Here is a 24,219-nt window from a genome sequence, read left to right as displayed (position 1 = left end):
CCAGTAGCAGAGTTCAGGTCACCACCAAGGCTTTTGGTTGTGAGGGCCAGCATTCCTTAGATGATGTTGTTTTCAGCAAACCCAGCACAGTTCTGTGATCTTCCATTTCCCGTAAAATGTCACTTAGCCCTTGTTTGAACAGAAGTAGGAAACACTTTACCCCCAAAAGTCATATTATGAGAAGTGCAGAACAGTTGGATTGAATTTTAGAGCACTTACCTATTGAAACATTAAATCCAAAAAGGAGAAATAGCTGACTTTTAGACAGAGTTAAAGCTAAATTTGCCAAATTTTCACACCTATCTTCTTGCATTGAAGTGCTTTGATGGGCTAACCACTTTATCATTTTATTGCACTTTATTACATCATAAATTTTTATATCTTGCTAACGATCCTACAGGAAGCTTAATTGCTTATAGGAACATCTTAATTAACTGGAGTTCATCGGGTTTAGCAGAGCACAATTTGAAGGAGTTACAAATGAAACACACTCAACTCCTCTCCTTTTACTTAGAATGTGCTGTTCAGATAAACTAGGAAATTCATCTGGGTCGTAGGACCCAGAACGCCTCAGCCATATCTTGGTGAGGCTCTCAACCATTCTGCCTGTTCTAGAATGTCTTATATGATGAGTACTTCACCACTCCCCCCTGCCGCCCCGCTTTTTTTGTGTGTGTTAAAACCAAATCACTGGATGAGAAAAGTGTCACATTTTAGAGCTCTCGCTTGCGTTCTGGGAGGCCTAAAATGTTGTTTTTGCACTCCATTCTTTAATCCATTGCCTGTTGCTACTGGGTTGATAGTGACTCATGGTGACCCTACATTACAGAGTACAACTGTTCTATAGGGTTTTTAAGGCTATAATCTTTATGGAAGCAGATTGTCAGGCCTTTCTTCCTCAGTGCAGTTGGGTGAGTTCGAACCACCAACCTTTAGGTTAGTAGATTGCTGCAAACGATTTGCATCCTCTGTTTCCTACCAGGTTTTTAAAAACAGTAGAGACTTCTGGGAGGGTGACTTTTTGTAACTCATCAGAAGCTTCTTGAATTAATCTCCTGTTAATTAGTGAGTATAGCATTGTATGGAAAGTATTCTAAGGAGTTAACTGCCACAACTGGGTAGTCTTGTAAACAGTATCTGATAAGGAGCCCAAGAGTGAAGTCCCTCTCTCCTTGGAGCTGTACCATGATACTCAGGGTCTTTGGTATCCAGGAAAGGGAAGTCCCCACCCTGCCTCAGGGTTTGCAACCTGCTGCATGGTGAAGTGACACTGTAAATACAAGCTCAGTTCATCAAACAGTCTTGTTGGGCCTTGCGTTCAACTGGCCAAAAAATGCAAAGGGAACGCTAGACTTGGCTGTCTAATAAGGAAGCCATTGTTTTGACTATCGAACACTTGGAATGTGGATTGTCTAAAGGGAGATGTGCAGTAGTTACAAAATATGCAGCAGATGTTGAAGACTTAGTCCAGAAAAAAGAATGTAAAATAACTGATTTGTTTTATTAAGTCTTTTGATTATATTTTGCTATAAAGTATTAACAAAAGATATACTCTTAAAATTAATTTCACTGTTTCTGCTTTTTAAATATAGCAACTAGAACATTTAAAATCCTATATGTGGATTGTATTATATTTCCATTAGACATCTAGACCTAGGTATGAGGTAATGCATGTGGAGAACTGAAGCCCAGGTTAAACTTGTTTGCTGGCAGAGTAGTTAGAATTGGTGTGAGAATCCCCAAAATCAAAATCCAGGCTCTTGTCAGCCCTTCACTCATCACAGAAAACTCTCTCCTGGTCCTTCGAGTCTTCACACTGGCTGCACTATTGATCGAGTCCAGTCTTTCCTCTGCCTTGGTCATCACAGGAGCAATTAAGAGTTCCCTTCTGGATGCTTTCAGCGCACTTGGTTGAGACCCGAAGGCTAGTTTCTCTGTAGTACTGATCGCTCCACTAGCTTGAGCTGAGAAAGGGCAACTCTTCATCTTCCTACTGCAGTACCTTCCATATGGTACATGGAACAAAGGTTTATGGAAACTCTTTCAGTCTCTGATTCCTAATTGCCTGGTTTTTTGCAGTCACCTCTTCCCATTTTGAATGGTGAGCAGAGCCTCCAAACACCTTGTCTTTCGTCCCATTTCTACATTTCTCTTTTCCAGCCCTCACTCTGTTTTCCCTTTTACTGTCTCTCTGTGTCTTCAAGACAACAAGTGAAAGGTAGGTGGGAGGTTTTAGTAGCCTAACTAACCAGGAAGTAAATCTTAGGGAAGTTACATTGGCTTGATGATGAACAGATGGCATTTTTGTTTTATTCAGAAAATATGGTCTTGAGTGAAATACCTTCCGCTTTTATTTTGGAGTGCTTCAATACTCCTTTGCCTAAAAAAAAAACGTGAGAGTAAGAAATTTCCGCCTCCCCTATCCCTTTTTGGCTGCTCACGTTTTCCACTATCAGTAAAAATTAAAAAACAAATCAACCTCTAACATAAAAGAAAACACCTGTTTGGCTTGGAGAAATTGGCTGGGGAGGTCTTTATCCTGACAGGCCAAAAGCGACCATCACAGAGCCCCTTATAAAAAAACAAGTCTTTTTTTTTTTTTATTTCATGTGAGCATTGGCAGAAACTCTGACAAGCAGCTCTTCATATTTTATTATGTTCTTGTCTGCAGAATCTCTGTCAGGCAAAAACCTTGTCAGCGGAAAACCTGTCGTAGGATCAGAAGAGACAAAAACAGGTGTCACACAGGCAGTCAAAACTGAAGGAAAAAAAAGATTAGGCTAAAGAGAGAGAGGCAGACAATTACATTAATGCCATTGCTTTTATCTTATAGATGTGTGTTATTATCTCGGGGTGCTGAGTGCGCAATTGCCTCAAAGAAAAGTAGACAGGAGACAAGGGGAAACTTGATAGTTATTAACTGAAGAGGCAGTGTGTCAAAGCTGGATTGGGTTCAAAGTTTTGCAAAGGAAAAAAAAAGGCTGCAGGCAGCAGCAATGACTGTGTGGTTCTGCTTTCGGCTACGTAAACCTAGTAGCAATCTAACATTTTCTACTTGGAAACAGATCATAGAGAGAGAAATTAATGAAAGATTTCAGCGGAGGTTTTGGGGGGTAACATTTATTTTCCATACATGCAACGGAATCATAACATTTTCTCTTAAAAAATCTTGCCACGATGTGAGAGCTGGTGAGGCATTTGTCAGTTCAGCTGTGTTGTTTGGATATGTTTAAAACACCTATTATCAACACACTTTTAATTAAAAAAAGCTATTAAGAAGCCCTTTTACTAAGTGTGAACATCTGTACGTGCAAGCTGTAAATTAGGAGATGGTATGAGTGCCTCAGTCAGAGACTAAATGAATTTGGCAAGTGTTTTCTGTTACTGGTTTTTAAATACAGTAAAATATCTAAAGGAAAAATCGCTACATTTTAAAGTTTGTATTTATTTTCCATATTGTGCCAGTTGCTAGTAATTAATAGAATATTCCTTCTCATTAGAAAATAGGATCATTGTCATTATCAAATTGGTATCCAGAATTCAAAGAGCTAACCAGTACCTCCCCTGTGTTTTTGTTCACAGTTTTTTCAGGAACTAGTTCTTTACTGAATGTTTGTGCACCATTGATTATTTGTGATGGTGCAAAATAGTTTCATATGGCCCTAAACTCTAAAGGATTTTTAGCCTTGCTGATACCTCATACACATCACGTAGCCAACTAATAGAGGGTGGGATGGTAACTTTAAGTCTCACTGTCCTCTTGATCATATGTGGATCGTATTAGTGGAAAAGCCCACAAGCATTGCTCTAGTCTTTAACGTTGTCTACTCCTACATTTAAAAATTGGTTGATTTAGACTTTTCCTAAGCCTTAAGATTGCCCTCTTAGCCCTTTTTATGGGCAAATCTTTATATAGGGCCTTTTATCGCTCCAGCCAGGGATGCAAAGCAGTGTGATACTTGATATATACATTAAGCAAATCCAGCAATCCAGAAGAAAGCACACATCAGTGTCAAAAGTGTGTGTGATAGCCCAGAATTTTAAGGGATTACAGTGGGGCAGGGGTGATTGATTATGGATTTAAAATGAGATTTCAGGCTGACCTGCTGGTGAAGGGAGGGAAAAATACTTGTGACACAAAGGTGACATCCATTGAAAAACAAAGAAAAGATGGAATATAATCATTTCTTCCTTCCAGGTATTTCCTACCAGATGCTGGTTTTTTGTATGACCGCTTTTTCTAAATTTTGAAATAACTTCCTCACTGCATCTGATCAAGTTTAAAACATACGTTCTATCAGATAATAAATATGCCTTACATTTACAGTGCTTCCTTACTTAAATTCTTATATAGATGTATGCTGCTTCAAGAAAATTCAATCTTTAGAGCTAATAAATTGGGGATGGGGTGATTATTTCCTTACAGAAGAATTCATTGTTTTTTGTTGTTGTTAGTTTGTTTAATGAAAGGACTTACATTGCTAAGTTTAAGTTGCAAATTTCACTAGTTACATTTTACATGGGTGATGTTTTATAATCAATCAGTTATAACTGAACTCATTGGTGTATAAGTTTAATTAAGCCGGGTTTGTGTAGCCAACTTTGAGCCAACCTCAGCCGTGGGAGATAGAACAGCGATAGTGATAGTAATCCCAAACCTGGTTTCAGCAAGTAGATTCACGTACCAGATCTCTTCCTAGATCTATTTCAAGTTTGCAGATTACATTTTCTCTTTTTCCCTTACTACCTTTCTGGTGTAGTTGCTGCAAATTAGTAAAGACCTGCCAGAAAAAGTGGGCCATGAAAGGAAAGGGAAGGAGGAGAAGAAAGAAAAACCAAGGGCCTGTTTAATCTGCTAGCCAGGAGAGTGAACTTCTGAATAACCAAGCGTTGACAGTCTACTTTTATGTGTGCCTCAGTCAGACTTTAATGATTTCCAAAGTCTGTTGTGAAGACTTTATTATGCATAAGGCCATAGGGGGAAAATGCCAATCAGTTTGAAATATTAGCTATAAAGTCTCAAGTGGGTCTCAGATTCCACCCAGGGCTAATTATGGGTGTTTGTGTGTGTGTATATCCTTGCACTCTCAAAGCTGTTTGTCAACTGGGGGTGATTAAGATCCCCAGGACAGTAGGGACTTATTGGAACTACTTTTGTCCCCCTTCTCTCCGGACAGTTTAGAAACACATTCATAATGGACTGCAAGTCTATTCATATGCTATTTCTCATGTATTTTGAGGAAAGAAAGGAAAAAAAAAATCAAGGACCATTCACCTAAGGTGTATAAGGCGTAGTAATATAATCAGGGTTTACGGAGGCTTAGTGGAGTTTTTTCCGACTGAAAAACACTGACCCACTATTTGTTCAAGAAAAAAAAATAAACCCTTCACACTTAAGGGCTGACAGTTTTCATCACCAGGTTTGGAGATCAACTCTTTCAGCTACATATCAGTTCTCCTCATCTTTATTTAAAAAAAATCTTAGAAACAAGCTTTCTCTCTCCTTGGTATTAAATATCCTAATTAATTCAACCTTGACAGTTACAGTTAGAAAGTTGTGACTTAAATGGAACATGAGTTATTTTGTACTTAATTTGCTCCCAATTACATAGTTCTTTCCCCAAAAGTAATAATAGAACGTGCAGATCTAAATATTACTTCAAGTTACAAGGAATTTTTCTCTTGATCACAACCATTGCCCTCCTTCATGATCCCCTGAATCACTAAAAAGTTTTTAATATGTCATCAGTGCCATTCATTAATGTTCTCCCCAAGTGCTAAGGCTTTTATTAGAATCTGGCTTAAAATCTATGGTTAGGTTAAGCCTTTGCCTTGAGCCCTGATGCTCCTACCTAGTAAGAGAGCTAAACTTTATAATGGGCAAGGATTGATGTTATAATGATTCCAAAGGGCCCCTTTATGATGAAATTTAGAATTCGCAAAATCCCATTAAATCTGTAGAAGTTCATGGGCTGGCTACGTTGAAATGACAGATCATTAAAATGGGTATTGTGTGCATATTATAAAGTGTGATATAGTTGGAAATTATTGGTGATATTAGCAAGAATGAAGAGCTACCCACCTTCATAAACTCAGATGTTATGGCCTGAGCATTTGAGGTAGGAAGAGAGAATATTCAGTTTGTAAGTAACTAAAACTTAAAACCAGGCCCTAGAAACTGCTCTAGTAAAATCCTGTCATTAACAACTTTATTTTAGAATTTTTAAAGTAATCATGTAAAGAATTCCATAAAAACAATCTCTTTAAAACACTTGTTAATTGTTAATCTTTTGGAATTAAAATAGCATTTGAGGACCCAGCACTCCTAAAGCTGACCACTTCATGCTGTTACAACTTAGAATTCTCAGAGGTGTTTGAGGCAAGAGGCAGGCTGTTCTCAAGACAATTACCGTTGCAATTTAAGGCTCACTTGGCTTTATCCCAAAATGAAAGAATATGGCTTTCTCGCCCACCCCCCACCTCGTAAAATTGCTTCAAATTAGCATTTAAAAAATTTAAAATATCCAGGGCAGGACTGGATATTAGTAAAATAAAAGGTTTCCTTTTAGACTACTTTCACACAAAATTTTGATTGTTTTATTCTGCAAAGTAGGTGAGTTTTGAAAAATCTCTCTCCTTCCCCACCTCCTTGTTTTTATGAATGGCCATCAACCTCACACCACCAGGCCTGAACAGTGATTAGATGAAATCCACTGGACATTTGGGCCTAAAATGAGCATTTTCCTGTAGAAACCACCTAAGTCACTTGAACTTGGCTTTTAAAGAAACTTATGTTTTAAAAAAGTTGTGGAAAACTGAGAACTATAAACTATCACTGAGAGCCGATTTTCTAGGATCAGTGAAAAGCACTTTTATACTCCAACATTAGGAAAAAAAAGTATCTGAATATGTTTTTATTTCTGTGACCTTCACAGAAAATATTGGAAATGAAGCCTGTAGAATTACAGGTTTACATTTATTTTAATTTATTTGAAGGTTTGGAGAGTAATGCCTGTTATTAAAAATCGAAATGAAAAATATTTATTCACATTTCACTTAATAGATGCAAGTTCTTTCTTAACCACCCCTCACTGTCTCCCAGCACTACGGTATACATTTAAAAACTTAATTTTATAAAGGACAATACTTTGTTCTTTAAGTTAGCAATACAGTTGATAGTGCACTCTGTTACGTCCTTTGTGTTACATTTCATACTTGGGTTTCTATTGCACACTTACATTAATGAACCACAAAAAATCCAACTGTTGCCCTCATGGTGATTCTTTTTTTGATAAAAATGAGTTTTCTTCACCCAGACTTAGGTGTTGTTTTTGAGTCTGTGGCTTAGCCAACACTTTCCTTTGGAAAACTATAGACCTATCAGAGTGTTTATTAAAATTATATCTAGTCCTCAGTTTCCCCTTTGTTGTATAACTAGAAAATCTCCAGCTTCAGCCTCTGTTTCTGGTATTTAAAGGAAATTCAGGTAAATTATTTATCTCAGTCACCTGATTCACTGTTTAAGTAGAACTTATTGTATGAATCTTTTTCTTTCTCTAATTGGAATCCATATTGTGTGGTTAAAGCCTGTTCTTTTTCCAGATAAATTTCTGCATAGTAAAAGAGGTTAATTTACTCATTTGGTTCCCCCCCCCCAGCCCCCAACGGCCTTCTACAAAAGTAAAATAATTGTTTCTTTGTAGATACTAATCTGTTGTTGTTTGGTGCTGTCCGGTTGGTTCCAACTCATAGTGACCCTGTATACAACAGAATGAAACACTGCCCGGTCCTGTGCCATCCTTACAATTGTTGTTATACTTGAGCCCATTCTTGCTGCCACTGTGTCAATCCATCTTGTTGAGAGTCTTCCTCTCAACTTTACCAAGCATCATATCCTTCTCCAGGGACTGATCCCTCCTGATAACAAGTCCAAAGTATATGAGATGTAGTCCCGCCATCCTTGTTTCTAAGGAACATTCTGGTTGTATTTCTTCCAAAACAGATCTGTTCATCCTTTTGGCAGTCCATGGTATATACAATATCGCATCTTGGCCTTTTGGCTGAGATCAAGTGTAGTGTGCGTAGATAATAACCTAACAGCCTTATTTGGTGAGTGTTCTTAGACCCCTTTCCAAGTTTTATACTATACCGTTTTTTTTCTATAGCTGTGAGACTGAAAATCTAGAACATTGATCACAAATCTAGAGATCTATACTACTGTTTTGGATGATTTTTGTAATGTCTACATATTACCGCCCAGGCTGTGTACCCTGAAATTAAGCACGTTTTCCTTAACAATGAGATTTCCAACCCTTTTTTACCTAGCGATCCATTATAAGCCCCCAAAAAGCTTGAAGTGATAGGAAAGGAAATAAATTATGCAAAATTTAGTCAAAATTCCTGCCTCACCAGCAGCCCCATCCTGCCCCCTAAGCTGCCAGGATTCCCCACCCCCACTGTTCTTTGGAGGGGTGTAAAGAGCAAAGGAGAGGACGGAGAACCAGGCATGGGTAACATTAAGAATTTGGAGGCACAGTGGGATCATAAGTTTCCCCTTCCAGTGTAAAAACAGTAATGACCTTTCCCCCCTTTATTATGTACACTTTATGAGTCCTTGGGCTGTACAAACAGCTAACACACTCAGTTTGGGTTAGAAGTTCCATTTTACCCAGAGACACCTTAGAAGAAAGGCCTCTCTTCGCAATCTACTTTTAAAGCATCAGCCATTGAAAACCATATGGAGCACAGCCCCTTGTGGGGCCACTTTGAGTCAGAGTCGAAGGCAACTGGTTTTGTGTATACTGCAGCGTGTTCATCCGTTCAGAAACAGGATTATTGAGCACTCTTAAGTGATTATGTTTCAGATATGGTTGCTGCTTAAAATAAAACTATTGTGATAAAATAGGCATATAAGCGACACCAGTAAATGGACAGCATGTGGCAGGGTCTCACATGATTGGCACTCACGAGTACCATAGCTGCTGAGACAGTTTGTGCTTAGATGGAGGGACCTCTCCAGGTGTCATGGAAAAGGAGACCAGAACTTAAATTGAAACTGGAAAGGAAGGGTAGTAAAAAGGGAAGAAAGAGGATAGGCACTAAAGGAACAGTATTAAAAATACCCGTTGCCGTACCCATTGCCTTTGAGTCGGTTTCGACCTTACAGAACAGAGTAGAACTTAGAAATGACCCATGGGGTTTCCAAGGCTCTAATCTTTAGGCAGACTGCTACATCTTTCTTCTGAAAAGCAGCTTGTGGGTTTGAACTGCTGAACTTTCAGTTAGCAGATGAGCACTTTAACCACCATGCCCCACCAGGGCTCCTTGTATTGAAAATAAAATGTGAAAACTTTATCTGTGAGTGATAGAGGCTGCTAGTGTCACCAGCCTCATTTTGTGCCGCTCTACTAGCCTTGTTTTGTGCTGTTATCCCTTGCTCATGTCCTAGCCACGTTGGCTGCCTTTCAAATTTTGAGCCTGTGATAGTTAAGGTTATGTGTCAACTTAGCAGGCCATGATTTTATCAGTGGTTTGGCAGGTGTTATGTAATCATCATCCTTTTTTTTAATCTGATGTGAGCTGCCAATCAAATCAAGAGCCAATCAGATCAGCCAATCAAGCTAATCAGCCAAGGAGAGTTGAGTTTCCTTGGGGGTGTGGCCTGCATCCAGTATATATGGATATTCTGGCAAAAGTCACTCTCTGCAGATCCTGCATCTGACTCTTCATCCTCTGATCTCTGATTATTGGGATGTGAGCCAGCGGCCTGCCATCTGACCTTCCGATTTTGGGTTTGTCAGCTCCTGCAGCCATGGGAGTCAGGAGACGCCTCCACCCTGACATCTGATCCATGGATTTGGGACTTGCCAGCCTCCAGAACTGCATGAGCCATTTCCTTGAAATAAATCAATCTGTCTGTCCCTACCCGTACACACTTCACTGATTTTGCTCCTCCAGAGAACCAGCCTAAGACAGACCCTTCAGCATTCTTCCTACTTTGATGATATACACCATTTTTGTTACATCTAGAAAACCCTATCCTTGTCCTGATACTACATTTTCACTTCAAATGCACGGTTTGTATTTCTGTATATTTGCATGTATGTTTTTAAAATTTTGTTTTCCTCATGTTCAGGAAGGCTCGAATTATATCTTTTGTTCTCTACTAGATTTCTGACTGTGATGGTTAAGATCGTGTGTCAGCTTGGCTGGGCCATGATTCTCAGTGTTTTGGCAGTTGTACAATGTTGTGATCACTTCCCTGTTGAAATTTGATATGTGAGCACCCCCATGATGTAATCTGCTGAGTGGTACTTGGAACGGGGCCTGTGGTGTCTACTGCCCCCTCGGCCTTCATCTCTATGCCTTCCGCTGCCTACTTCCTTCCTGCTCACCATGCCAAGGTTGTTTGCTTGTTCTGGATCCAGCAGCTGCCTCTTATCTAACCTCTGATTCTTGGGACTTGAGCTAGCATCTTACCTGTCCATCTTGGGATCCATGGATCTTCACAGCTTGCAAGCAAGAGTCCTGCCTCCTGATCTGCTGATCTTGGGTTCGTCAGCCCCTGCAGCTATGTGACTCAGGAGAAACCTTGCGGTCTTGTCTGCTGACCTTGGGATTCCCCAACCTTCACAGCCTGTGAGCAGGAGCCCTGCTGTCCGAGCTGCTGATCTTGGGTTCACCAGCTCCTGTGGCTCTGGGAATTGGGAAAGTCTTCTATCCTGATCCAAGGACTTGGGACGTTCCAACCTCTACAATTGTGTGAGCTGTTTCTTTGATATAAATCTCTCTCTATATACATTTATATGCTTTACTGGTTTTGCTTCTCTAGAGAACCCAGCCTAAGACACTAACTCTTAGGATAGGGCCTGGAAACACTCATGTAGTGAGCAAATATTACAGTACTAGGGATGTTTGAAAGGCAGTGGCAGCTCTCTTTTCTTTGGAACAGAGGGCTCATGGTAGAGAGTAATTAGGCTGGGAAGTGAATAATCTGTCCAGTGTCTTCTGTGCCAGATTAAGGACTTTGGGGGCTGTGGTTGTGTGAGAGAAGAGTGGGAGATGGAGACCAGTTACGAGATAGTTGCAGGAGTAAATTACATAGGTTGAAAGGCCTAATCTCAAGTGTTAGAAGTTAGGCCAGAAAGAAGAGATTGATCCAGGCGGAACTGCAACAGAAGATTTTACAGGTACTGACGAGTGACTGATTACATAGTGGGGGGCAACAAGCGGGAGCAGTCAGAGACAGTTTTGAATGTTTTTAGTGTATAATGTTAATTAAGAACCCCCCCAAAACATAGGAAATTGTATGTACAGTGTGACCTCAACTGTACAAAATTATGTACTAAAAAGATAGATGTAACTACATCTACATGTGGTTTATACTAGACCTTTTTTCCCTTAGGGAAGTGGGGCTGTGGATGATTTTTTTTTTCTTTTTCCTGAACTTACGACATTTTTTTTGAAGAAGCACCCGTCCAATCAGAAAGTAACAAAAATAAAAAAATCTAATTTCAAGCATTTTGGTCTATTTAGTCCTACCCTTCACAGCAATAGGAAGTCAGATATTTGTTTTGATATTCATATATGTTGACTGAATGAAAGGAAAATATATTTGTTTGAGATGATGACGAATTTTTGTTTCAGTGTTGCAGTTGGAAGTAGCTGGACATGTTGTGGAAATATTTAACAGGAGTTGGAACTGTGGCTTGGATAGAACTAAAGTTATAGATTAGGGATAACCTCCTTAGTGTTGGAAGGAGTCCTAGTGGTTAAAGTACTCGGCTGTTAATCAAAGGTCAGCATCTTGAACTGACTAGCCACTGCAAGGGAGAAACATGTGGCAGTTGGCTGCCATAAAGATTTAACCCCATTGCCGTCAAGTCGATTCCGACTCATAGAGGCCCTATAGGACAGGGTAGAACTACCCCATAGAGTTTCCAAGGAGCACCTGGTGGATTTGAACTGCCAACCTTTTGGTTAGCAGCTGTAGCTCTTAACCACTACGCCTACAGGGTTTCTGGCCTTGAAAATCCTATGGGACAGTTCTTCTCTGTCCTATAGTGTCGTAAAGAGTCGGAATCCACTTGATGGCAGTGAGTCTGGTTTGGTTTGGTTTGGATTTGCATAGTGTAGGAGTAGGTGGGTTCCCAGGAGCACATTGTCGTAGAAGGGTATTTGGAGAAGCAGTTGGTATGGGAATCTGATGTTTCCCCTGCATCTCAGTTGAGTGGACCTCCAGATTCCCCACACTGGAAAATCTCATTCAGTCTATGATAACCCTGGTTCATCTTCACTTCAAACATCTAGCTTCTTTTTTTTTTTTTTTGCCCTACCTCTTGATTTGGTCATCGATCTATGCACTCCTTTTCTTTCTACTGAATTAAGGTAGTGGCCTTCAATCTATTTGCTTTCCTATCCATAAAATAATTTTGAAAACAAATTTACAATTCTAACATTTTCACATACTAAGTAACTTGCCAAAGTTATACAATGAAGAGTGGATGGCAAAGTTGGGATTTGAATCCCTTGAGTATAGCCCTAGAGACTCTGCCCTTCTCTACTCACTGTCCTTAATCTGAGACAACAAAAGTGGGGACTATAAATCATTGCTTTCAGTCTTTGCTTTTTCCCCTTAAACTCTTGTTTGCAATTTACTTCCCCTAAAAAAAAAAAAATTTTTTTTTTTATTTTTTTAATAACATTATTATAAATGCAGTGATTTGTTCACTGGAAAGTCTTTTGTCATTCTGTCATACATGTTTGCAGTGAAAATTAGGAGATTTTTATGTATATGTGGAAATTTTATTTATATATATATTTTAATAATTTTTATTTTGCTTTAGGTGAAAGTTTACAAATCAAGTCAGTCTCTCACACAAAAACCCATATACACCTTGCTACACACTCCCAATTACTCTCGCCCTAATGAGACAGCCCGCTGTCTCCCTCCACTCTCTCTTTTCTTGTCCATTTGGCCAGGTTCTAACCCTCTCCACCCTCTCATCTCCTCTCCAGGCAGGAGATGCCAACATAGTCTCAAGTGTCCACCTGATCCAAGAAGCTGTCTCCTTACCAGCACCCCTCTCCAACCCATTGTCTAGTCCAATCCATGTCTGAAGAGTTGGCTTCAGGACTGGTTCCTGTCCTGGGGCAACAGAAGGTCTGGGGGCCATGACCACTGGGATCCTTCCAGTCTCAGTCAGACCATTAAGTCTGGTCTTATGAGAATTTGGAGTCTGCATCCCACTGCTCTCCTGCTCCCTCAGGAGTTCTCTGTTGTGCTCCCTGTCAGGGCAGCCATCGGTTGTAGCCAGGCACCATCTAGTTCTTCTGGTCTCAGGATGATGTAGTCGCTGGTTCATGTGGCTCTTTCTGTCTCTTGGGATCGTAATCGCCTTGTGTCCTTGGTGTTCTTCATTCTCCTTTGATCCAGGTGGGTTGAGACCAATTGATGCATCTTAGATGGCAGCTTGCTAGCATTTAAGACCGTAGATGCCACTCTTCAAAGTGGGATGCAGAATGTTTTGTTAATAGATTTTATTATGCCAATTAACTTAGATGTCCCCTGAAACCAAGGTCCCCAGACCCCTGCCCCTGCTACACTGACCTTCAAAGCATTCAGTTTCTTCAGGAAATTTCTTTGCTTTTGGTTTGTTGTTTGTTTGGTTTAGTCCAGTTGCGCCGTCCTCCTCTGTATTGTGTGCTATCTTTCCCTTCACCTAAAGTAGTTCTTATCTACTATCTAATTGGTGAATACCCCTCTCCCACCCTCCCTCCCTCCCTCCCCCGTCTCGTAACCATGAAAGAATATTTTCTTCTCAGTTTAAACTATTTCTCAAGTTCTTATAATAGTGGTCTTAAACAATATTTGTCCTTTTGCAACTGACTGATTTCACTCAGCATAATGCCTTCCAGGTTCCTCCATGTTATGAAATGTTTCACAGATTCCTCATTGTTCTTTATCCATGCGTAGTGTTCCATTGTATGAATATACCATAATTTATTTATCCATTCATCTGTTGATGGGCACCTTGGTTGCTTCTATCTTTTTGCTATTGTAAACAGTGCTGCAATAAACATGGGTGTGCATATATCTGTTTGTGTAAAGGCTCTTATTTCTCTAGGATATATTCCAAGGAGTGGAATTGCTGGATTGTATGGTAGTTCTATTTCTAGCTTTTTAAGGAAGCGCCAAATTGATTTCCAAAGTGGTTGTACCATTTTTTTTTTATAATTTTTATTGAGCTTCAAGTGAATGTTTACAAATCAAGTCAGTCTGTCACATATAAGTTCATATACACCTTACTCCATGCTCCCACTTTCTCTTCCCCTAATGAGTCAGCCCTTCCAGTCTCTCCTTTCGTGACAATTTTGTCAGCTTCCAACCCTCTCTACCCTCCCATCACCCCTCCAGACAGGAGATGCCAACACAGTCTCAAGTGTCCATCTGATACAAATAGCTCACTCTTCATCAGCATCTCTTTCCTACCCACTGTCCAATCCCTTCCATGTCTGGTGAGTTGTCTTCGGGAATGGTTCCTGTCCTGGGCCAACAGAAGGTTTGGGGACCATGACCCCCAGGATTCCTTTAGTCTCAGTCAGACCATTAAGTATGGTCTTTTTGTGAGAATTTGGGGTCTGCATCCCGCTGATCTCCTGCTCCCTCAGGGGTTCTCTGTTGTGCTCCCTGTCAGGGCAGTCATCGATTGTGGCCGGGCACCAACTAGTTCTTCTGGTCTCAGAATGATGTAGGTCTCTGGTTCATGTGGCCCTTTCTGTCTCTTGGGCTCATAGTTATCGTGTGACCTTGGTGTTCTTCATTCTCCCTTGATCCAGGTGAGTTGAGACCAATTGATGCATCTTAGATGGCCGCTTGTTAGCATTTAAGACCCCAGACGCCACATTTCAAAGTGGGATGCAGAATGTTTTCATAATAGAATTATTTTGCCAATTGACTTAGAAGTCCCGTTAAACCATGGTCCCCAAACCCCCGCCCTTGCTCCACTGACCTTTGAAGCATTCAGTTTATCCCGGAAACTTCTTTGCTTTTGGTTCAGTCCAGTTGAGCTGACCTTCCGTGTATTGAGTATTGTCCTTCCCTTCACCTAAAGTAGTTCTTATCTACTAACTAATCAGTAAATAACCCTTTCCCACCCTCCCTCCCTCCCCCCTCGTAACCACAAAAGTATGTGTTCTTCTCAGTTTATACTATTTCTCAAGATCTTATAATAGTGGTCTTATACAATATTTGTCCTTTTGCCTCTGACTAATTTCACTCAGCATAATGCCTTCCAGGTTCCTCCATGTTGTGAAATGTTTCACAGATTCGTCACTGTTCTTTATCGATGCATAGTATTCCATTGTGTGAATATACCACATATTTTTATATTTTGAGCATCACAATGAATAAGATCAAAGCAATACCAATATCACAGATCTTCATAAATTATTAAATGTAAAGTGGATTTTTGTTAGAAGGGCATCTGTCAGTGAAATGGATTGGGCTGTAAATGTTTTCTTCCCCAATTAGTTTGTGTATTCATGGATAAATATTACTCATTGTAAGAAAGAGAAAAGGCACACTATCATTTCTATTTCCACTTCTCATTTTTACCAGCATGACTGCTGAGACACTTGATGATATGAATAGGTGGGACTAGGAACTTTATTATCATATTGTTACTCAGTTCTTAGTCATTTCAAGTTACACACCAAAAATTAGACAATGATCAATCAGTTTTGTTAAAGGCAAAGAACTATCACCCAGCTTGTTACTCAGATGTTAATAGTCATGCACTTTCTCAGTTTCTGGGAAGCAAACCACAGAGGTGTTAGGAAGGCATGAAATGGCTAGTTATAAATTTAACTGTTACTCTTTCATTTAGAGGCATCTTGCTTACTTCAGTACACACAGAAAATTTTGATATAAGAATTCTGTATTCTAATATATATATAAAGGAAATCCTTTTATCTTGTCACTAGAGATTTATCTATCGTAATTGATAGACAATTTCCACCATATAGGCATACTTGAAAAGCCAGAACTCATGGTCAACTAGGGTTGCCAAATCTAACTTAACTTTTATTACAAAAAAGTTGAACTCATTTTTCAATTAAAATAAATACGCTAATACGCATTTTGAGAAAAGTTATAAAAACAGTAATAAATTATGAATGGGTCTTTTTTTTCTTTCCCCATTTTTTAAAAATTGTGCTTTGAGTAAAAGTTTACAATTCAAGTCAGTTTCTCATACAAAAACTTATACACACGTTGTTATATGACCCTAGTTGCTCTCCCTACAATGTGACATCACACTTCTCCCGACCCTGTATTTCCCGTGTCTGTTCAACCAGCTGATGTCCCCCACTGCCTTCTCATCTCACCTCCAGACAGGGGCTGCCCATAGTGTCATGTGTCTACTTGAGCTAAGAAGCACACTCCTCACCCGTATCATTTTATGTCATGTAGTCCAGTCTCTAATCTTTGTCTAAAGAGCTGGCTTTGGGAATGGTTTTAGTTTTGGGCTAACAGAGTCAGGGAGGCCATGACCTTTGGGGTCCCTCTGGTCTCAGTCAGACCATTAAAATAGTCAGGTCTTTTTACTAGAATTTGAGGTCTGTATCCCACTTTTCTCTTGCTCCATTGAGGATTCTCTGTTCTGTTCCCTGTCAGGGCAGTCATTGGTGGCAGCCAGGCACCATCTAGTTCTTCTGGTCTCAGACTGATGGAGTCTCTGGTTTATGTGGCCCTTTCTTTCTCCTGGGCTCATGTTTTCCTTGTGTCTTTGGTGTTCATTCTCCTTTGCTCCAGGTGGGTTGAGACCAATTGATGCATCTTAGATAGCCCCTTGCTAGCTTTTAAGACCCCAGACACCATGAAGTGGGCCTTCTCAGATAGATTACTAAAACATGCAGTAGTAAAATGAGCTAATAAAATTTATTCAATTTATAATAGAAATGCTATTTCTCATTTACTTGTAATGATGCACTATAATGTATAACTTATCAAAGTTATATATAAAATGAGTAATATGTAAAAAGTCATAGTATTTTATAAATGTGTTTCTGTGTCTGTGTCACAATATGGCATTGGACATAAGGAACAAATTAGATAAAATCCAAACATAAAAAACATTTGTTAATTTTGCTAGATCTCAATTCACACCCAGTTTTTATGTATTTAATGAAGGAGAAAGTTATATAATTGTAAAAATGCAATACCTTGTCATTAGGTTACAGTTCATTTTAAGTTTTTTAGCAGGATGTAGAAAATATTCAATATTTCATAAGATAAAAATGATGATTACTGACAATTGGAATTAATATTTTGGTATTATTTGTTTAATTGGTTTATAACTAACTTATTAAGTGATACACATTGTTTCTGGAAGAAATCGTGTGAAATTACTATTCACGTGATTTTTATCCAGTGTATCTTACAAAGTTTGTAGGCTGAGGAACGTCTTCAAACTGGATTTAAAAGAGCAAGCATCACATGTGCTTGGGCCTTTTCTTTCCAGGTGATAACACCTCCTACAGATGAGCGTTGAGAATAGCCGAAAAGAATCATTTACCTTTGAATATGTAGGGAAAAAAGACATTTTAATATTGGATACTTTTGCTTTGCTCTCACAAGATACTCTCTAAAGAGTGATACATTATTAAAATAGATGGCATAGAAATGGTAAGGTCATTACCACTGACCCATTTTACATTATATCTGAATTCTGAACATTCCAAAATCAGCCCAAATACCAGATTCTAGCTACACTTAACCCATGTGTATATAGTTAGAGCAAGAGGAAACTCAAAAAGGTTTATGATGCTTTTACCAATCATTAAAGGGGGCTTTCCCAAAGCTATTAAATGGTCAGTTATTTTGGCACCCAGGAGAGTTTTACAACCCCGGGGCAGTGCACCATATAAGATAAGTAGGGGCATGCCTTTATTTTGTAAAGAAGGAAGGGGCAGTTTTTGAAGGGGACATGACAGTTGCTAATCTGCATGTTTCCTTCTGTTGTACATAGTGTCGCTATGTGTTGGAACCGACTCGTACGCACTTAACGGTAACCTGCGTGAGCATACAGGCCTATTCTCAGGTGGATCATTTTCAGGAAAGAGTAAATTCAGAATTTAGGATCTGGGAATTGAGTCCCTGCAACTGCAACCTCTAGGAAGGCCTTCTCATACCCAGATTTAGTCAGATCATAGTTCAAAGTCCACTGGGGTAAGGCATCTCTCACTGGACTGTTATGAAAACACCCTACTCTGTTCTCTGAGCCCCTCAGCTCCATGATTTTCCATGGAGCATATGGATGGGGCAGGTGGGAGCTGTGTGTCAGAATCAACCATGGTAATTTTTCAAACCAAATGCAACCCTCTTCCCTCTCTAGTGTTCTCCTTTAGGGTTCTGTTGCCCTGAGATTGAGGTTCCTTTAGCACCTTTGTCTGGATGGATGTGTGTCCTGGTCACCAAGCTGGCAACCTTTGCTTTAACTAAACATCTGGGCTCTTTTCAGAGTTTTATTTTTAAAATTTAAAGTGCTTTTCATTTTATAAAATGTTTAGTATATTGTGTCTCCTATTAACAAGAAATAAAATTACATCATAAGCTTTCAATAGGTTTTTGCCTTCAGGATTAAAACTCCTTGCAGTCTGCCCTTCTGACCTTTGTAGATTCATCTCCATGTCTTTTGCCTCAATGTGGGCATCCTTGTTGTACTCAGCTCTCTCACACCTCCTTGGGTCACCGGTTGGTTCTCAAAATACATTCCCCTACAAGCAGCATCAGCATCACCTGTGTACTTGTTAGAAATGCAAATACTTGGTCCCCACCCCAATCCTATGGAATCTGGGGAGTTTCTGAGTAGGAGATCCAGTGTTCTGTGTTTTAATAAGCCCTCCAGGTGATTCGGATGCATATAAAATTTCAGAACCAGTGCCTGAGTTCCTTCTACTAGAGTGTTTTCCTCTTCCCTGGCCTGGCCTGCTGAATTCCAAGACTATGCCTCCTAAGAGAGTTGTCCTCTCCTATGCGCCCCACAGTACTTTATCACATCTCTTGTACAGCATTTGTATTGCCTGTTCTTGTCTACCTTTGAAGCTGGAGACCACAATATTAATTACTTCTGAATCTGGATGCAGCACCTAAGTCAATGAGAAGTTACTGACTGCTGATGAATAAATGAAATGTATGCATGAATGAAGGAGAAGAACATTTTAGGAGGAGTAATGATCAATAGGGTCAGCTGCTATGAAGAGATCAAGGAGAATAATGACAGTCAATAAAACTTGCTGGATTTCACAGTAATGTGGGTGTTGGTGACCTCTGAAATGCTTGTTTCAGCAGAGTGATGGGCAAGAAGCCCAGGTTCTGAGGAGTTAAGGACTTGCAACATGATGAAGACTTGCAGGTTTCCAGAGTTTCTTGTTGATAGTTTATCTGAACACATGGTAGAAGCAGAATTTTCTCTGGAGTAGTAGCTAAGTGACCTTAGACCAGCTCCTTTACCTCATTGAGCTTGGGATCTCCTCTGGAAAGGCAATATTAATAATACTGTGTGGGTTTGTTTTTTAAAGGATTAAAGGAGATCATTGTAACTTCCTAGAATGATGCATGACATGTAGTTGGAAATTAGGTGGTCATTTCCATTATTCTACATCCCTGTTTTTTTCTTTATTAATGCCATTGAAAGTTTCCATCACCCTTTGTAAATTTGTATAAGATATGACATTCATAAGGATGCTTTATTCCAGTCATTGAAGAAATTATGAATTGTATTTGGCCTGGAACTAACTTCTTAGTTTAACCACTGATAGCTACATGATATCCAGTTGGAGAAGTTCCCCCAAACCCATTGCTGTCTAGTCGATTCCGACTCGTAGTGACCTTATAGGAAAGAGTAGAACTCCTCCACGGGGTTTCCAAGACTGTAATCTTTTCGGAAGCAGACTGCCACATCTTTCTCCCTTGGAGCAACTGGAGGATTCGAACCGCCAACCTTTCGGCTAATAGCTGAGCAGTTAGCCTCTGTGCCACCAGGGCTCCTTGTTGTATTAGTAAGAACTCTTTTAATAGTTTCAAGATCCAGAATCCCACTTCAAGCCAATTTCTGGGGGGTGGTGGACGGGGAGAGAAATGAGAGAGGTTTGTTGGCTTATGTAACTGAGAAGTCCAGGGATAGAGCTAGCCTCTGACACTGCCAGATCTTATAGATCAAACCATACTGTCAGCACTTGGTCTTTCAGCAGAACTCTCTTCCATGTTAGTTGTAGTCTTAAGTATATCTACCAGCTACAGATTCAAAATAATGAAAACATTTCAGTAGCTGTAATGACAGTACTGGATTCAGCCTCACTGTCCAGACTTAGCTCACTTGCCCATTCTTGAACCAGTGGTTGTGGCCAGTGAACTGGGATATATCGATTTTCCAGGCCTAGCTACAGCACATTCACTTCTTTGAAATGCTGATACTGAGTATAGGGAAGGAGTGGTTCCTCGATGGGGAAATCCAGTTGCTGTTACCAGAATGATGGGAAGTGGATGCAGAGCAGGCAAAACAATGGACATCGTCTTCCTGTATAAAAAAGTACTGCTCGTGCAGGACAATTTAGTAGATGGTTAGGTCCGTCAGTATAAAAAAGCAGATGCTCATCCTGCTGAACAAGTTCCCACCTTACCTTTACCTCGTTCCCATTGGCCTAAGTCCTGTCCCTAACCCTACCAAGTTCCAGATCCAGACTGAATCCTTTACAGCCAGACATATGGAGATCCTGAAATTAGGCAGAAGTCCAGTTTTCAGCTTCTAGGTACTCTTAACACTTAAAAGATCCTCAGTTGCTCTTTGATCCACCAAGGAAACTTTCCCACAAGTTGGTTTAATCAGGTAATTATAAAGCAGAAATTTTTGATATATTCAAGAAATTCAGTGGATCATAATCTTTGATATTATGCTGAAATTTGCAGCTGACATCTGCAAACTGGGTAATTTCCTATTTTTCAAGCCTTTGTGTATGGCTTACCTTCCTGATAACTGGTCCCTTAACCACACTCTTAGGGCCTTTTCACGGTCTTCTGTTGACTTTCTACCCTTTCATCCTTCATATTAGGTATTTGTAAACTATTGTCCAAATCTGGCTAGATGCCTGTTTTTTTTTTTTAAATAAAGTTTTACTGAAACACAAACACACCCATTTGTTTTTCTTGCCTGTGGCTTCTTTCCAGCTACAGTCACAGAGGTAAATAGCTAAAGGGTATGTGCAACCCACCGGCCTAAAATATGTACTTTCTGGCCCTTTAAAGAAAAGCTACCAACCCATTGTATATTATGTGGCTAATAACAGTATTCCTACTTCTTGACCTATGTATGGCATGCGCATGAAGAAGAATTAGGCAATATCCTTATAATACTCTCACTCTTTAATGTTAGAAAAGCATATTTAGGGAAATGTTTACCTTACTGGTTCCACCTTTGTTCTTTCAGCTCTCTGAACAGCTTCTATTTATTTCTGAACCTTTAACAGTTTGGTCCTCTTCATCTTCTAAAATCACCAGCCCTCTTTAAGGAGTGGAAGAGAGGGGAACCCGGGCTTTCCATCCAGCACTTGAACATATTTGTACAGAGGCTTGCTTGTACTCAACGCAGAAACACAAGGTGCCAAAAATATACATAAAAATGAGGCTTTGGTGTCATTTTATTTCTCCTCTGCTGAAGCCTTTCAAATTCATATTTGTTGTGGTCATAGCAGTATATTTCATGAAGAAGTGTTTGAGATGGACCATGAGCATCAACGAAGGGAAAAAGGAGGAGAAGCAGATTTCAGTTTTGATCTCCCCTGACCTGGTCACTGGAGTCTGTAAGCAGAGCAGCCACTCTTCAGAAGGCTGAGTAGTTAAGCTGTACTTGAGGAAGAACAGGAATAATACCTCTTCCCTGCTTTTCTGCCGCCTAAATACCCTGTGGAGAGAGAAGACTTCAATCCCTAGGCTTGTGAATTCCTTATCTTTCCCAAACGTTAAATTAATTTTTAAGGCTATTTATTCAAAGTTGATTTAACCACTAGAATGGGAGAGATCAGACAAATCAGCTGCAAGAAATGAAGTATGAGGGAACCCGAACTCTTTGACAAAGTATTCCTGGGAGTAAATGTGTTGAATGAAGCCAGCGGGTAGATGATAAGGGCCTTTACACTGTGGATGTAAGAAAGCAATTTATCAAGAGTACATGAACTCTCTGGTGACCACCAGTCAGGAAGAAACGAGAGTGGAGGAGGAGCCCTGAAAAAATACATTTGAAGTATTAAAAAAAAGTGTGTGCGTGCACTTTTAAATACCTGCATTATTATGCAGAAATATTAGTATATTTAAATTGGAGTTGCTTAAAGTACACTTGTACTGTTACCTATGCATACTGTTACGGGATAAGATTTTTGGGAGAACAATTGAGAAGTGGTTTTGAACTTGAAGAAAATCTTGGGTACTCTCAGGTGCAGTTATAACTTGAGCCTGGATACTATTGTTTGATACTCATTCACCTGACTCCTGAGATTAAATGACCATCTTTCAGGCTCAGATGTTTATCTTTAATCTCTAGAAGGGCAAATGTGTATAATTCTGACAGGAAATTCTAATGCCTTTTGTGTTCTGTTAAAGAGTTGAAAGCATGCTTATTTATTATCTCATTAATCTTTGTAGCATCTTTTTGAGGAGACAATGCTATCCTAATTTTTCACTTGAGAAACTGAGGCACAATGTAAGGGCATTATCTGCAGTAGGGTTCTGAGCAACTCAGATCTGGATGGGGATAGAACTTATGACCCTGTCTTGGCTTCCAGTTCTTCAATTTGAGGAGGAAAAGAGCCCAGTTGTTGAGGGTGCTGATTTCATGAAAAGTATTTACTCTGAGAATGGTCAGCCCCCAAATTTCAGCTAACAGTTAGTTGAAATACACAGAAATTCCCAGGTTTTTATTTTAGTTTTTTTTTTCCCCCCATTCTCATCTGATACAAACCTTTGTGAGGGGTGTTAATAAAGTGTCCAAAGTATGACTTGAATTTCTTTTTCTTGAGTAACTTCCAGAGACGACGTACCCGTGAACAAGAAAATATTTAAAAATTAGCACCAAGGGAGAAAAGGAGGATCAAAGTCATTGGATAATCTCTCTTATGTAATTCTACTTGAGTTAAATTCCTCACCTACCACAAAGATGTCATCTTTCCTTATTTCCTCTAAATTGAGCTTTTGCCCCCGTAGTGTAAGGAGGCCTGGTGACGCAATGGTTAAGTGCTCAGCTGCTAACCGAAAAGTTGGTGATTTGAACCCAGCAGTCACTTTGTGGGAGAAAAGACCTGGTGATAGGCATCTGTGAAGATTACAGCCTAGGAAAGCCTAAGGCACTTCTGCCCTGTCATATGGGGTTGCTGTGGGTCAGAGTCAGCTGCCCAGCACACGAAAGCAACAACAACCGCTATAGTCTAATGAACTCCCCTTTTCTCTTTAAGCCAGTCAGGTATTGTAATGTGTAAACCTTATCTGATAAGCTTACATTGATAGAGCCTGCTTTTATGGCTTGAATTTTAGATTGTATTTTTGGTGGAAGGAGGGGGGCACCTGGCAACTTGGGTTGCACCATAGTTCAATTAGCAGATTAATTAGTCAGGTTTTTAAAGCTGGCCGCAGTTATTTAAAGCATCCTCAGTGACAATTTTTCTGAATGTCGAATGTGTTTTGTATTTGCTGTAGTCTGCAATTTGTAAACATGGTGAATTAAAAAAAAAAAAAAGACAAAACAGGGAGGGGGGTGGGAAGAGAACTATTACATTGGAAAATCCTGCGTAAACATCTGTGGTCAGCATCCATAGCAGTGGAGCTCTGACAACTTTCAGTAACTTGTTTCTGTTTCTCCTGTGTCTGCTCTCCCTTTGTCTCTTTACTCTCGCCTCCTCTGGAACTTGGTGGGACCACACAGCCTTGGATAAGCTCAGCACGCAGCACCTCTACCACCCCACCCAAGTGGAGATCGTGCAGTCCAACGTGGTGTTCGACATCAGCAGCCTGATGCTCTACGGGACACAGGCGGTGCCCGTGCGGCTAAAGATCCTGCTGGACCGTCTCTTCAGTGTCCTGAAGCAGGAGGAGGTGCTGCACATACTGCATGGCCTGGGCTGGACTCTGCGGGACTACGTGCGGGGATACATCCTTCAGGTAGGGGGAGGACA

The 24,219-nt window shown here is 40.0% G+C and overlaps 1 protein-coding gene across 18 annotated transcripts in view; it reads left to right on the top strand.

The window, feature by feature from the left end:
- Nucleotides 1-24,219, top strand: part of BNC2 (basonuclin 2) — a 487,890-nt gene that overhangs the window by 318,946 nt on the left and 144,725 nt on the right. For all 18 annotated transcript variants that reach the window (XM_049895253.1, XM_049895249.1, XM_049895248.1 and 15 more), the window contains one exon: nucleotides 23,970-24,205. In XM_049895253.1, coding sequence (XP_049751210.1) covers nucleotides 23,970-24,205 — 236 coding nt within the window. The remainder of the gene's footprint in view (nucleotides 1-23,969; nucleotides 24,206-24,219) is intronic.

The sequence above is a fragment of the Elephas maximus genome, chromosome 9 (assembly GCF_024166365.1).
Source record: "Elephas maximus indicus isolate mEleMax1 chromosome 9, mEleMax1 primary haplotype, whole genome shotgun sequence".
Taxonomy (NCBI): domain Eukaryota; kingdom Metazoa; phylum Chordata; class Mammalia; order Proboscidea; family Elephantidae; genus Elephas; species Elephas maximus.
Note: the sequence above shows the minus strand (reverse complement) of the source record. Positions and strands in the feature narration are given on the sequence as shown.